General features: G+C 39.5%; 1 protein-coding gene across 2 annotated transcripts in view; it reads left to right on the top strand.

Annotated features, from left to right (window-relative positions):
- The first annotated feature begins 6,332 nt into the window (after positions 1-6,332).
- Positions 6,333-16,073, top strand: part of chrnb1 (cholinergic receptor, nicotinic, beta 1 (muscle)) — a 29,760-nt gene continuing 20,019 nt past the window's right edge. The window contains exons 1-5 of one of the 2 annotated variants that reach the window (XM_047385160.1): positions 6,402-6,540; positions 10,687-10,855; positions 11,069-11,202; positions 14,228-14,272; positions 14,686-14,795. In XM_047385160.1, coding sequence (XP_047241116.1) covers positions 10,717-10,855; positions 11,069-11,202; positions 14,228-14,272; positions 14,686-14,795 — 428 coding nt within the window. In that variant the 5' untranslated portion in view covers positions 6,402-6,540; positions 10,687-10,716. Of the gene's footprint in view, positions 6,541-10,686; positions 10,856-11,068; positions 11,203-14,227; positions 14,273-14,685; positions 14,796-16,073 lie in introns of both variants that reach the window. The other variant, XM_047385161.1, reaches the window with a different exon arrangement.

The raw sequence follows: 16,073 nt of genomic DNA, 5'->3' as shown, positions 1-16,073 counted from the left end.
CACTTGTCTCTGAACAGTTTTTTTTACAGGCAGAGGGTTAATGGGGCTGTCATGCAGCTTCTGTTATAAAACCCACTGGTGATCTATGGTGATGTACTTTCTCTGTCAGCACAGACACATTTCATAGTAGTACTATGTAGTAAGTAGTACTTTTACTCATATATGACAATAATAATGACATCCAAACATTGGTTTATTTAGCTCAGGAATATACATTAATGACATATTTCTTCCCTTTATTTGTTTTTGTCACACTTGTTTCAGAATATTAATTTTTTTTTCTTACATCAGATAAATACCATCTTTAAAAAATAGGTTTTCAGGTTATTATTTTATTTACTAGGAGAAGCAAGCTATCCAAACCAACTTGTCCTGATGTGAAATACAGTTATCATCCCTTTTTAAATTAGAAATTAATTTTAAATAGTCACTTTTTTTGGATGATGTTTTATTCCTTTAGCCATACCCAGGCATGATTACTGCCAGATCTTTAGAGTCAAGGAATCATTTATATCAAACCTGTCTGACAACATGAAGTAGGCTAAAACAACATCATACCAGCATTCAAACATGGTGGTGGTAGTGTTATGGTCTGGGGCTTCTTTGTTTCTTCTGGAAGACATGCTGTAAATCATGGAACCATGAATGATCACAAGCACACCAACATGCACCTTTGAATGACAAAAAAAGACAAATTGAAGGTTTTGAAGTGGCCTAGTCAAAGTCTAAACTTAAATTCAATTGAGATGCTGTATGACCTTAATTCAATTAAAAAAATTTTTATTAATCCTAAAGGAAAATTAAATGTTATGCAGGTTTCTTCAAACAGCCGTTGTAGATGCAGATGGCTTTGGATGGGAAGGATTTCCTGTAGCGGTCTGTCTTACAGCAGGTCTGAAGAAGCCTCTGATTGAAAACATTTTGTTCTTGTACAACACTCTCATGAAGAGGATGCTCAGGGTTCTCCATAATGTTCTTCATTTTATAAAGAATCCTTCGTTGCACAATGATCTCCAGAGGTTGCAGATGAGTCCCCAGAACAAATCCAGCTTTCTATATTAGCCTGTTGAGCTTTTTTAAGTCACTGGCACTGATGCTGCTACCCCAGCAGAACAGACTTATAGAAGATATGCAGAATCTTGCTGCAAACACCGAAGCAACTAAGCTTCCTCAAGAAGTACAGGTTGCTCTGTCTCTTCTTGTCCCTCCAGACAGGCATTTCATGCTTAAAATCCCTCCAATGTTGCTGAATTAAACCAAATCAGCAGAGACGAGTGGATCAAAATTCCTCTGCAGTGATGTAAAACTTTGTTTCTCACCCCTGCTCCTCAGAGCCCATGTCATGCATGTTTTAGGTGTTTCCTTTCTGGTGGTGTCCTGTCCTGGCTTGATAACACAAAAAAACATGAAAACAAAAACAAAAGCAGAAAAAAATCTGTAAGGGGGCAAAACTTTTTCACAGCACTGTCTCTAATGATTTTCCAAGAAGAAGAAACTCATATTAAAGACAATCAAACTATTCCTAGAGGTAATGATAATCCTGTTTAATCTAACTTTTGTATTTCGCCGATCACCAAACCCTCAGGTTGAGCGGCTGTGGTTCGGTGCCGCATTAGCTGACGCTGAAGATCTTTGGCTCGATTTGCAGCTCATCCCTTTCCCAAAGTGCCCCCAATATGCTTGCCTGTGTGTATAAAAGCACTACAACACAAAAAGCAATGCAAATATGTGATAAGAAGCTCTGTTTGGGGTATGAGAAACACATTAAGAAGCAAGATAAGTCTTGAAAGCTGCTTTGTCAGTAAAGACCATTTACTCCCCTCATACTCATTTACTCCCCCTCATGTACAGAAAATGCAAGCTTGCCATGTTAACCTCAATTCAACACTCTTTAACAAAATTAAAGATTCATCCAAATATATGTCTGGTAAAAGGATGATACTAAATTGTAACCTGATTATTTAATATAATCAAGCTTAAATCATAATTTATTGCAAATAGAAATTAACATTTAATACAATTTAAGTAAACTACTGTTGTGTCTTTGAGTCAGTGCAGACATGGTATTCACCTGCTCCCTCTTGACCACAGATGTGCTGAGAGACTTGACTCTGGCTGCTAGCTGTTAATAGTTACCTTCTTTTATAATTAAATTGGCCACAGGCCAAGTGGCACAGACAGCAGATCATAAATTAAGGCTGAGTGGATCAGTGAAAGATGAGTGTTAGAGCAGAGTGGCGTGAAAAGACGAGTGGAAGGATGACTTAAAAGAAGAGAGAGATGTTTCACTTCATGGGCCTTCAGAGAATAAAGCTGCACCTGGCAGGTAAATCCGATCATCTCACTATTAGACTAAAGGGATTGGTTGCTTCTGTTCTGTGTTGCTGCTGTCTGTCTAGTTAGAGTTCAGATTTTTCTTACTCAACGTGATTTTATGAGACACCTGAGAAGAAGTCAAGAACTAAGCTTTAGTTTAAAAACTTGTCTTCTCCTATTAAATGTCATTCAGCCAAAGGCTACTGATTACAGCATAAGGGACAGAAAAGAAGCAAGACATAGTTATTGGTATTTTCATTTCTGCAACAACTTGCTGAAAATAATCACGTAATGATTTGGGAACATTTGGAGGAACACAAAGATTAGATCAAGTTATTCTTAGATAATTAGGGAGAGGTTTAAGTTGTGGACTAGGCCCTTTACCATATCTATTTCTTAAGATAAATTTGTACTAAAACAGCAAAGAATGTAGTCCTGCTTATATATTATTACCTTATCTGCTGCAGTTATTATATTTCCAAAGGAACGTTATTACAGTGATGGTTTAAAAGGTTTATTATTCTTTGAACCTTCCAGAATGGCTCCTAATAACTGGCTAAAACTGATAAACAACCAACTAATAATTTTAAATATAATATAATAACAAATGCAGTTGTTTTTTTTGACCCCGTTTTCAGTTTTTTATGTAATAATAACATGGATTTCCACCACAGAATGAAACAAAAAGTAACAGTAATATTTTCTAAAAAATGTTTCATTTCATTTGGTTGGAAACTTTATGCTGTTTGTTTTTATATAATTTGTCATAAATATCAACATTCCATAGAAGAAAATATATCCATCCTCTTTTTGCAAGTTTTTTAGTTTTTAGTTTTTCTTCTCCTTTTTTTAAAACTAAAATTAAAGATAAGATTGTTTTATTTTAAATGACAACAAATGTCCTATAGGAGATATTAATCAAAAATTAAAAGTTGTCTTTTTTTAAAAGTTCATGGAACATTTGTGGCTCAAATTGAGTTTTATGTAGCTGGACTGAGGGCCAACATGAGTCAACGGATTGAAAGGTTTACAGACCCCTGACCTTCATTTAATCATTCATCTTCTATACAGCTTATTCCAGAGTGGGTCACAGGGGGGGCTGGTGCCTATCTCCAGCAGTCTACGGGCGAGACGCGGGGTACACCCTGGACAGGTCGCCAATCCATCTCAAGGCAAAACCCCTGACCTATTGACAGGTATTATTGGCTATAATTACTAGATGTAGAAGAAGCCACAAACCCCCAAGACATAAACCTGATCTAAACTGGAAACTGCTGCAACACCAGCATCACCAGCATCTACAAAAACAACGTTTCATTGCCAGGGACTGAGGGTAAAATCCCCAAAAAAATAAATGTCTCCTAGGGAAATGTTTTACTGTCAATTAAGACAAAGTTTAACCATGATGACTAGAAGTTTTTATGACTCAAGGTGAGGTTTTCAAACCAAAATACAATGCAACAACTGTCGAGCATAGTGGTGGCAGCATCATGCAATGAGAATGTTTTAATGCTAGTGGTTCTGGCACACTGCACAACTAGATGGAATAATGAAGGGGGTGGAGGGGCTAAATTGGCCGGCCTGCTTGGTGCGACGTAGTGTACCGTGGCCATCATCCTGGGGCACCTCCGGGGTTTGAGTGTGGGGTTGGCAGGATTCCCAGTCCTTGGCGTGCTGTGATGGCCTTCCTCCAGTGCCTTCTTCTGTGGCTATGGCCCCTGGCCGGGCGCCGAGCGGTCGGGTGACTGGGGTGGTGGAGTATGTCTTGTGCCTGCACTGTGGTGGCTGGTGAGTTGTGCTTGGCCTGGAGTGGTTGGCCTGCCTGGCCCGGCATGTTTCCCTCTAATGAACTGACGGACTGGGGCTGCTGGCGCTGGCCGGATGATTTGGGGGGCTTGGCGGTGTGCTGCTCTGCTGCCCGTTGTGTCTGGGGGTGCGGGGGGTTCGGGATGGCGGGCTAGAGGGTGGTGTGGAGGGGCTTCAGCATGTGGGGAACGGGAGTTGTGTCCTCTTATTGGCTGTAGGGTCACCGGCATTTGGATTGGCTGAGCGGCGGTGGTAGAGCTGAGCTCGATAATGTTTCTCCCTGGGCTATCATTGCAGTGGCAGTGATGTGGTGTGTTTGTGTGGTTGCGGGGGCATAGTGGGGGATGCTGGCCCTGAGTGCTTGTCGCTGGCCGGGGACCTCTTGCTGGATGAGTTTGTCCCATCTTGGTGTGGCGTGGAGGTTCCGTTGTGGGCACGGTGCTCGGTGGTGTCTGCCCTGTTGTGCCAGTGTGTGGGGGCTGGGGTAGCGTTGCGCGGGGCCCTTACCTTGCCGTTGTGGCGCACTTTGTGGTGGGGGCAGGATGTGGCAGGATCTCCTGGATCAGTGTAGACCCCCATCAAATGTGGGGCCCATTTTCTCCCCACCACACTACCTGCCTGTGTCCGGGGCTGGGTGCTTTGGTGTGTGCCGGCTCACTCCCGGTGGCTGCTTGCCAGGGTCTGGACCCCTGGGCTCTGTGAGGCCTCTGCTTGGGGAGTTATATGTCCAGGGGTCTCGGGTCTCTGGATCCATGGCTGGATCTGCTCAGGCATGGACGGCAGGGCCTGTGGGTTCATCACTGCAGCTCCCTGGGGCTTCTGCACTGTGGCTGCTGGGTGGTTCCCCTGGGACTCTCCCCTCCTATTCTCTGGGGAGGTTGCGGTAGTCCCGGCAATGGTTCTCCTGGGGTTCCTGTGCTCTAGGAGGCCTTTGGATGTCTGTGGCTCAGATCTCCTCCGTATCTGTCCCGGGTCCAAGGGGACAGGTCTGTGGCTTCTCACACTCGCTATTGCATATTTTTATGGAGAAACCTTGCATATACAAGTGTGCTCACACTCAGACCCACAGGTGTTTAAATTCAGGTGTTAACAGACACACAAATGAGTCGCATTTACCACTAAATACATCTTGCATCCATAAGTACCGTGCACTTTTTGGTAAACAGCTGTTAATATGAATGTTTCTGAAGGCAAGCAAGCAGGCAAGCAAGCACGGTGTTATCTAGTATTCTCTTCATCCTTCTTTCTTTCCTCCATTCTTTTCTCCCCTTTTCCTTTTTTTCCCCACCTCTCTCTCTTTCATGCATCTTATTTTTTTCATTTTCATTTCTGTCTCCATATCTGTAACAATTGAAGTCATTCTAAAGCAGTTTCTAATTAAGTTGTTTTTATAAATATATAGCAAAGCTTCAAAGCGTTAGCTGTAATGCTCCACTTGTGAAAGTAAATCTGTTGGGCTTTTTCTTGGCACTTAGACAACAATTCTGAGCTCTACTCTGCCGGACAGGACACGGTAAAAAAAAAGGAAAATTGAAGGGGGGTATCTCTAATTTTTCAACTTCAACACAAATCAACAGTTAGATGGTTGAATATTGGACATGACTGGTTGTTCCAACAAGAAACATTTCTAAACTGGTTTAGGAATGGATAAAGCAGGCTAATGACCTGACCTTAGCCTTATTTAAAAAGTATGTATTACACCATATAAAACTAAAGAGTAAACCAATATCCTACTAGAATGATGCCTGAAGCTTGTTAATGGTTAAAAAAAAAACATGTGGTTGAGATACAATTTGGACCTTAACCACATATTATTGAAGTGTATATTTAAACGTTATGTAAGAATTTGACCAGGGGAGGGTTAGAGAAAATCCATAATAAATTCGTATTTATGCTAGACGTTTATGCTTATTGCACTCTGGAGCAAGATTTCTTGTTCTTCATCAGAAGACTCTGGCGAGCATTTTCAAATATCTTGAGTGATACTTTATATAAATAAATTTCCCCTCCCAACTAATATACTCATTTACCAGTGGAAATTGGAACATGGTCACTGGTGTAACTATCATCATACCTTAAAGTCCTTGTATTGTAAAGTTTATTTGGTCAGACACATGTCTGACTCACATAGACTGAAAGCCTATCGTGCAAAAACACCCCCTCCCTCCTAGAGGTAATCGGAGCATACACCAGTTGTCCAGGCTGGCCTGACTGACAGACAACAACAGCTCAAACCAACTAGACCAAACTCAGTGTTAAAGCATTTCCATCTGCTGGTTAAGAAAAGAGGAACTCTAATTCTGAGGAGTTGGATAAACCTGTCTGAAGATCCAAGTTTGGTTCAAGGGGCTGCCATGAAAAGCCTGCTGAGCAAGTTGCTGCTGGCATGTTGCCTATACAGCCTGAGCACATTAGGAGGTAAGACACAAAATGACTAAATGTACTCAAAACTGAGCTATGACAATAACATAATTCATACATAGATGCTGGATCAAACATGTAGGGAATAATGTTGTGTCTAATTGAAACTGATATTAATCCTGCTGTGATCCCGGAGAGTGCATAGGTCAAAGCAAATTAAAAAAATAGTTTAGCTAAAGTAGTAGACTGTGAATACCAGGTCATCTTGGTAGCTGAGTAAATGTGCTGCACTTATGCTCAAGTATGTTGCTCTACTATAGTTCCTTTCATAGCTTTGCTGGGAAAACAAGAATACCAGACAATCACACAGGATGGAAAATAAATCCTAAATATTATGCTCAACAATATAAAGCAGTTGCAAAAGATTTATTTGGTGTTAGTTCCCAAACAAACTTTTTATCTACAAAATAACAGCGACAAATGACAGCAGAATACAAATATTGCCATTAAGCCACAACAGAATTATGAAAACAAAAGACTTTCACAAATAATGTAGTGCTTTTGTCCCATCATGACTATGGGACAATTATTGGAAACAGTTTGTATCCGGTATGAAGAGCAACACAATCAAATGAGAAATTATCATTCTAAATAAATTATCGTGAAACAAAAAACCAGTTTTAATTAAACATCTTGCTATGATAAAAGGCTGTAGTTGAGGTGATTTAAGCTAACTGCTAGCAGCAACACCACATGCTAACTCAGACATGCTAATTTGTTTTTTAAGCTAGTAACATTTTAGCAATTGTAAGAGAAATCATTACCTACATAGTCTAAGTAACATTTTAGTGTGTAGAAATGGGATTTCTAATAAAATGTTAATTTAAAATCAGTATTTAAAAATGCAGTTCACGTCAATACCCAAATGCTAGTTTGTTTGTTTATCTAGTAGCATTTTAGCATTTGTAACACAAAAGCTGGTCTATTTGACATTGTAATGTGTAGAAATGAGATCCATAGAAAAATGTTTCCAGGAGGGTTTCCCTGCTGAATCTGTTGCATCCACAACACCATCTAGGTTAAGCAGAATATGATGGATGGATGGATGGAGGGATGGGTTGTCTTCTAAATTAATTTAAACCTAACCTTAACTGCACAAAACCCACTCTGTATTGAATACCTGTGTGGAGAAACACAGTACAATCATAATTTAAAAGGTTATAGGACTACCTGTAATAATACTTTTAATAACAGTTGCTTCTTAACTGACTTGATCGTTTTCATTTCGTGGAGAGAAGTTATGTCCTTCTTTTTTTAGTTTATTTAGGTTTGCAGACAAATTGTTCATAGCTCTTAAGGCTCCCTGTACAGCTTTTCAGACAGGTTGTGGTCTTTGGCTGGACCATTGCAACTTCTTAGTTTTTCTTTTTTTTCTTCTTCTTTTTTAGTCATTTGGTTGTAAGTTTACTACTATTTAAAAAGCATTGTGCTGGAGTCAGTTTGGAACAGTTTTTTATGTTTTAGCTGTTGGTGAAACAGCTTCACATTTGACTTCGGAATATTTTGAAATTTAGAGGAGTTCATGGTTGACTCAATGACCACATGATGCACAGGTCCTATAACTGCAGAACAAGACCAAATCATCACCCCTCTACCACTGTTTGTTTCTGAAATTTGTTTCTAATGGTTTCTTTCCCTATAGGTCCCAAATCTTTTATGTGTGAGAATATTCCCCTGACTGGCGACCTGTCCAGGGTGTACCCTGCCTCTCGCCCATAGACTGCTGGAGATAGGCACCAGCTTCCCCGCAACCCACTATGGAATAAGCGGTAGAAAATGACCGACTGACTGACATTTCAGCCCTTAGAGGCATATATCAGTTGGACAAATATTTCCCTGACATCTCAAAATGTAGTTTCTATAGCTGCCTCTTTAATAACCTCTGTTGCCAATTAGCACAATTTAAGTAAAACTTATCTAAATTTTCAAGCAAAAAAATCTCAGTGCATGACAGTCTGACTCACTGTTCGAACCTGGCATCAATTTTGCTCAACATAAAATGCTTGAAACGGACAAGACAGGCAATGACTGGGGATGCATAAAAACGATGACAGAATGACGGTAATTCTTTGTGTAAGGATGAGATCCGTGTTACTGCCTAAACTCAGTATAAGATTTAAAAAAATATGATAAGAGGAACTATGGTCATTGCCGTCTGAGTGTCATCCTTTGAAGAAATCCATGACTTTCTTAACCTCAGACAGTTGGTTTGATGATGGAGCTCTGGTGGAAGAGAGTAAAGCTCTTCTGTCAGTGCTGTTTAAATTAAACTTTACTGCTGTCAGTGTCGGTCTTTATATAATGTTTATCACTGTGGATTCAGCTGAGTTTAGAGACCTAATAAGAGATGAAACACAATTTAATTGAATCCTCACTGAAGGAAACAGATATGGTTTACTATGAAAAATAAAATCAGCTCTGATTGTTGTTTTACATCCAATAATCACATTTTTGCTTTAGCCAGCCAGTCAGAACCACCATCTGACCCATTTCTGACCAATGAGCAGCCATGCCTCCCTGTGCCTCGCTAATAGGGGCGCCTTGCTGGGTGATTGTTGTCATTTATTCCTGTCAGGTCAGGTTCTGCTGGAGCCACACAGATGCCAAATGTGATGGATGCCACGTCATCAGTGCCACTGATTATAAATGCTTCTAACCTTCCTACACCAAGGAGAAAATGGTTGCAAGTAAAATAGAAGGCTGTAAAAATGCAATGAAAGGGAAGCAATATGGTTTCAATAGCATATAGCTTTTAAGAACAGCAGTGAGGTCTTTAAAGCTCATTTACCATTAAAGAATGGTAAAGGATTCTAGATTTAGACCTATATTTATATTTTCAGATCATAAAATATGACTTTTTAAAGATGATACTTCCCTTCTTTGAATTTTGGAAGCAGTTCTCTTTTAGTCATGCTCTAAAAATTTAGTTTAAATCCTTTGTCAGACCAGAACTTTTAAAGCTTTTCAATGAGGGTTAGATACATTCTGTGAAAGAAATGGTCTAGAGTCTCTGCAAAAAGGATGCTCTTCAGAATCTCTCCAGATGGAATTAGCTTCAGAGTCTCTCTAGAGCGACTGGTCTTCAGAGGCCACAAGGCAGGAATGGTCTTTGACTCTGCCAGAGGACTGGTCTTTAGAGTTTTAGCCAAAGCAACTATGTTTTAAACCAAAAGAAGACAATTAAGACTCCAAAGAGGATGGGTCTTTAGAGTCTCTGTAAAAGGAGTGGTCTTCACAGTGTCTGCAAGCCAAATGGTCTTTAGAGTCTGTGAAAGGAAAAATATATAGAGTTTCTGTAAAAGGAATGGTCCTAAAGGTTTGCTCGAGGAAGGGTCTTTAGACTATGTGAAATGAATGGTCTAAAGTCTGAATTGTGTATGGTCTTCAGAGTCTCTGCAAAAGCAATTATTTTCAGTCTTTGTAAAAGGATTGATCTCCTTAGTTTGCAAATCAGGAATGGTCTTTAGACTCGGCTAGAGGAATGGTCTTTAGAGTTTTAGCAAAACGAATGGTCTTAAGTGATTGCTCAAGGAATGTTCTTTAGAGTATGTGAAAGGAATGGTCTTGATTCTGGCTTTAAAGTCACTGGAAAGGTAATAGTCTTTAGAGTCACTTTATAGGGGGTTATCTTTAGAGTATGTACCACAGAAATCTATAAGGTAAGTGTAAAAGTAATGTTTGAGATTTCTGCTATAGGAATTTAGGAACCCTTCGTACTGAGTGGGAGATGATGCTAAGTATTAATGAGACAAGTTATCTCTATTTCTGTCTACTGCAGGATGGTCAAAACTTGGACACCTGACCAATAAGTAGTTGGTGTTGATACTAACCATCCCCGACTTTGTTGGGGGGAAATAGTGGCTTACCTTGGATAAACAAAGTAAGAAAAGACCAACCTCTGCAGCCATTAGTCCCATGTGGTAGTAAAGAAAGTAGTCTCCAGTTGTTGTTGGTTCTTCTGTGCAAGTCATGGTAAATCTGAAGGAAAGAAACCAACTGAGCCACAATTTGGAGATGCTTGCTATTTTCTGTACCACATTGTCAGAAATGATGAATGATGAAGATAACTGAATCTAATCTTTCCTCAGCAGCTGCTGGAATTGAACCGACAATCTGGTCATGAAAAATGTTTTGTTGTTTTAGACAGCATCCTCATTGAACTGGCATCTATCAATGGATACACCTTCTACCATTCTCTATTTATACAACCAGTCGTCTAAGGGGCACATTTCTTACTGCATACCCTCATCAGATCAAGTAAGAAGAGTTACAAATGGCCAATTCAACCAGGTGGCAAAAGGACAATGTGTTAGTGAGTTCTTCAAAAACTGATGTGTTGACTTAGATGATGAATTCCAGATTCTGAAATAATTTAGTTAACTTGTGTTTTTTTAATTTCTCTTAAAGATTTCCTGTGTCCCAGTAACGCTTGACCACTTTAACTCTGTTCCTGGTGTATTTTGACACCACCTCCCTCGAAGGTTTCTCCCTCAGTTTAAGAAGCTCTCCCCTTTGTGTTGTTGAGGTGCTGTGGAGGCAGAACATGCTTTAATGAAGAAAGTCTTCACTGACTACAACCTTAAGGTCCGGCCGGCCCGCACCCCAGAAGAGAGGGTGGTGGTTCGCGTGGGGATGATCCTCTCCTCCTTCGTTGGACTGGTGAGAAAATATGTCCATCATTTTATAATTTTTTTCAGGTAATATGTCAATTAAAGAACTGTTATGTCAATATACAAACTACATACAGCATCCTTCACAGTTACTCTAATGTGTAGATCATTGTATACAGTAGGGTATACTATGATATACACATAAGTGAACTGGCTCTTGTAAAACATTTTTTAAAGATGTGTCTGTTTTCCAAATTAAAATTGCTACATGATTAGTGGAACAAAGTTTGCAATGATGCCTCACAAAATGTAGAGATTGATAACCTGCTGCCACATCAACCATAAATATTTTGTTCCTGATGTTGCCTCATATTTCTTTTTTAGACCCTGTCACCTCATTTTCAAGTCTTCCAGCTCTCTTCGAACCCGTATTAGTAATAATCTTGCAGTTCTCCTTGACATTTCTCAATAACATGCCTGATATTATCTTCTGAAACAGATCCTGACTCATGATGATCCATTCTTCTTCTGTAGGTTTTTGTAGTTGATCACAGTCCGTTTGCTTCTGTTTCTCTTCGTGCTTTCTCAGAACCGACCACAGGGTATCAAAGGGATTGAGATCTGTGGAGTTTTTTGGCCATGAGAACAAAATCTCTAATGTTTTTATCTTTTAACCACTGTATCTTTTTGGACATGTTGTCATGTTGGAAAATGCACAAGTCATCATCAAATTCATCCCGGAAGAAGATGGGGGATGTTTGATCCCACTCTGTGGTCATGGCAGTGTTCTCGGGGATAATTTGAGGAAGGATCTAAATCATCCCCACATGTGCACTTTATCAGGATGCTTTACAGTTAGGCTAACACAGGACTCATGGTAGAGCTCACTTTTGATTTTCAGATGCCCCAAACAGTCATAAGGAGGATGTCTTCACTAGTATTCTGTCCTGCAGAAATGTAGTCTGTCAAGCTGTGCACAGGTGGTTCCTGGAGCTTCTGTCACATAGTCCTCAGGAGGACATATTCTTAACCCTGTAAAAATGTCCTGCCATCAGTTTAATGTCTGGCACTCTTGAGTTTTCTGTAACAAAGCCACAGTGGCCTTCTGGAAACAAAACATCAACTACAAAACTTTGATTTTAGGTTTTAAAGAAAATTCAGCCTTTTCATGGGAGGACTGCTGCTTCAGAGCCTGTCAGTGCTGAATGTTTTGAATTTAAGCTTCAGTGTGTTTTTGTTAAACAGCTGCTTTGTCTTTAGTAAACTTAATGCAGAGTGACAACTAAATACATAAATAAAAGTAAAACTGATGTATGCATTATATTACACTTGCACACATATCAGGCCATTCTCTGTACCCCTGCGCTTTTATGGTATCTAAACCTTCATAATGTCAGTTTTACACAGCAGATGTAGCCAGTGTCCTTGAAACCTCCAGTCAAGGTCGGTCACAATCCTTAAAGGAGTTCATGACCCTTTAGCTTCTGGCGGGAAACTTTCTTGGTAGTGGTGACACTTGTTTGTCCACAGGTGGTCAGCTGGGTACCTGGAGGTGAACTGTTACAGGAAGTATCAGTAATGGCAGAAATGTCTTTTGTGTTACAGAGAGAGCCGGTTTATGTTAACCCCCCCTCCTATGTCGCTTCAGCTGTCTCACTGACATTCCTGTTTGTGTTTTAAATAGCAGGTCAGGCTCAGACAGCCTCAGACCTCCTGCTTTAAGGCATGAAGTGTACAGCAATTCTCCCACAATGCAATGCATTCCAAGTTAAAGACATGAAAATCGTGCCTCGGTGACTGTGAAAAAGATTGCAGTTTAATGCAGAAATCAATAAGCTTCAATTTGCTGCTCAGCAAATGTTTTCTAATTATAATCATTATTAACAACATTATTATTATTTTGTTTAGCACTTTCATTGTGCTTGTCTGAGCCCCTGCCCACACCTACAGGCATATTTTGCTTCTCAAGCAGAACCTTTTCTGTTGTATTTGGATCTCTTGTCATATTCAAACACGTTTTTACTCATATTTCTTTTTACTCCAGTTTTTTGTGTATGCGTTGCATTCTTGGCAAATACTGGCTTTATGCACTAGAAGCCACAGCAACTGTAGAGACATTTTTACTGGCTTTTCTACATTTTTCTGCATCTCTAAAGTTATTAACTGACAAAATAAAAGTTACTGTCACTGTTTTGGGAGAATATGTTGCCATACTCAGCACTCGAGTGAATGTGGGATGTAATTGCAAAGTGGAAGAAAAATAATACATGGTGTTTAAAATCAGATCCCTTTACTTTGACAGTCCTAAATAAAATTCAGTGCAATCAATCACCTTCAATTTGTTAGTTTAAAGCAGAGTTACTGTAGGTCATAAAACAATTTCTCAAGCTTTAAACATCTTACAGAGCACTGAAAACAGAAATGATATGGCACAACGGAAAGACATGGCCATCTACCTAAGCTGACATTGCATGGAAGGAGAAGCAGCCCAGAGGACCATGGTAACTTTGGAGGAGCTGCAGAATTTGTTGCTCAGCTGGGAGAATCTGTTGACAGGATGACTATGAGTTGTGTTCTTCATAAATTTGGTCTAAACAAAAAACATGTAAAGATGGATGCAATGTGTCCTTTCCCTTCTAATACACAATCATGCCCTACTTTTGGTTGGTTTTTTAGGTAAAATTTTAAAAAAATAAGGAGAGGTTTGTGGTTGCAACATGACAAACGGTCGAGGTGTATCGCTGTTTTTGCACTGTATTTAATTTGCACACATGAACAAGAAACAGCATTTTAACCGGTACCTATAGATGCCTCCTGCCTTCACTCTATGCCAAACTGAGCTCATCTTTGTTTTATTCATGACAGAAGTATTCATTAGTGCAAGGAAGAAGTTATTTCCTGCAAAGACACAGAATAAAACTCAGAACAGAGGATATCAGTAAACAAATTTGGGATCTTTAGTAGAAACGTCTCTGTCTGTATCTGATTATTTTTCTTCATACATGAATCCTAAAAGCACTCTGCAAAGAACTGCATCTGCCATGATTAACATGCCGTTTCATATTTTCCTTCAGAACATGAAAAATGAAGAAATGAGCACAATTGTTGTCATGAATCTGGTAAGTGTATTAGCTCTGTTTGCCTCAATCAGAAGGGTTCAGTAGTTTCACATTATTCAGGAGGTACATAGCTTCTGGTTCTGATCATCTTAAAAAATCTTTCAGAGTCATCTCCATGTTCAGCTCAGTGCACTCTCTACTGATCCACACTGCACAGACAACAGAACAGTTGGAGTATACCAAGCAGAGTGAAAGCATATGCAAATACTGTTATTTTTATGCAAATGCAAAGTAAATCCTCCCTGATGACTCTAATTAAAGTGTTGGAAAAATGAAAGGGGAGAAAAAACTGATGAAATGACAAATTGCTCTACATTTGTACTGAATGAGCAAAGTTTCTTCCTGCTGTCCTTTGCTGTTTCTCTTTCTCTTGTGTCTTTTGCTAAATACCACAAACTAAACTGTTTTGACAGGAATGGACGGATTATCGGCTCACATGGAAACCCAAGGAGCATGATGGGATTGAGGTGTTGCGTGTCCCCTCTGGGAAGATGTGGCTTCCTGACATTGTTCTCATTAATAAGTAAGCAACAAAGACTCTTTTTGTGTTAGAATTTAGTTTTAAAACTACTTATCTGCTTTATTGTCGTGATTTGTGGGTGTTTTTGGGTTATTATTATTATTATTATCATTATTGATAGGTTTTGAATCATGCTTCTGTTATTTTCCTGGTCATGCTTTAGTTTTTGTCTTCTAGTTCATGTTTTGTCAAGTTAGGTTTTTTTGGATCTGGTTATGCTTTAGTTTCATGGTTTACTAGTTGTGTTTAAGTTTGTATTCAAGTCTCTGTTTTGCTCCAGCCACGTTTTGTTCTCTCCTGTCTTCAATCATCTTCATTCGGTTCACCTGAACCTAGCATTCAGTCTCCTCGTTTCACCTGATTCTTGCTCCATATATACACATCTGTTCTGTTCATTCCTCGCGGAAACATTTTGGATTGTTCATCTCTATTCATGTCATGTCCTTTACTCTTGCCAAGCCTGTCTTGCCAGCGTGCCCATGTCTGTTTTGCCACTGAAGTAAGTTTTGTTTATCAAACCTTTACTTACTGTCATGCTGCCCGCTCGTCTGCATTCCTGGGTCCTCCGCCACACAAACCCTGACAAAATTATGGCTTTTTTAAAATTGTTCTTGTTTTTTCAAATGTTTTAATCCATAGACATGGCATAATGTGTCCTGTGTTTTATTTATTGTGAATTATATCTAAACTTTCTGCTGCTGTAATTTAATATTACAATACCACCTTTATTTCACTTTCTAGGGCTGTTGGATAGGTAGTCTATTATACACAACTGACTGATCACAATGTTGCCAATGAACATCAGGCTAAAGATGAGGCACATTATAGCATTCTTTCAGTGAAAAAAAACGCAGATGAATGCATTAAATTAGACATACCAGGAGCAGCAATTGGGGGCTCATTTTCCCCGTAGCTCAACACATGTGCATGCCCCCATTAACACCACTGTAAACATACCCACTTCTCCCTTTATCAACACTCTATAGGCAATTAAGCAGCATGGCTCTCTAATAACTGGGGTGATGGCACCATTCAGCAACTTCAGTGTGCTGGGCTTTCGTTTGGAACGAAATACATCAACACAAGCCTCTGTGTACTTCCCAATATGGGTGATCAATACTGCTTATTTCAGCATCACCCTGAGATTGGGAAGTTTTATTTGGGCTAATGTTAGGGACACAAGTTTGGTCAATTACTTGCATCATAAAAATCTTAAACAGTGTACTGTGAGAAGGTTAAATCACTCTCTAATTAACTTGATGAGTCTTTTGTGAGTTTATC

This window comes from Girardinichthys multiradiatus, chromosome 14 (assembly GCF_021462225.1).
Source record: "Girardinichthys multiradiatus isolate DD_20200921_A chromosome 14, DD_fGirMul_XY1, whole genome shotgun sequence".
In the NCBI taxonomy this organism is placed as follows: Eukaryota; Metazoa; Chordata; class Actinopteri; order Cyprinodontiformes; family Goodeidae; genus Girardinichthys; species Girardinichthys multiradiatus.
The sequence above is the reverse complement of the archived record's forward strand: the minus strand, read 5'-3'. Positions and strand labels throughout refer to the sequence as shown.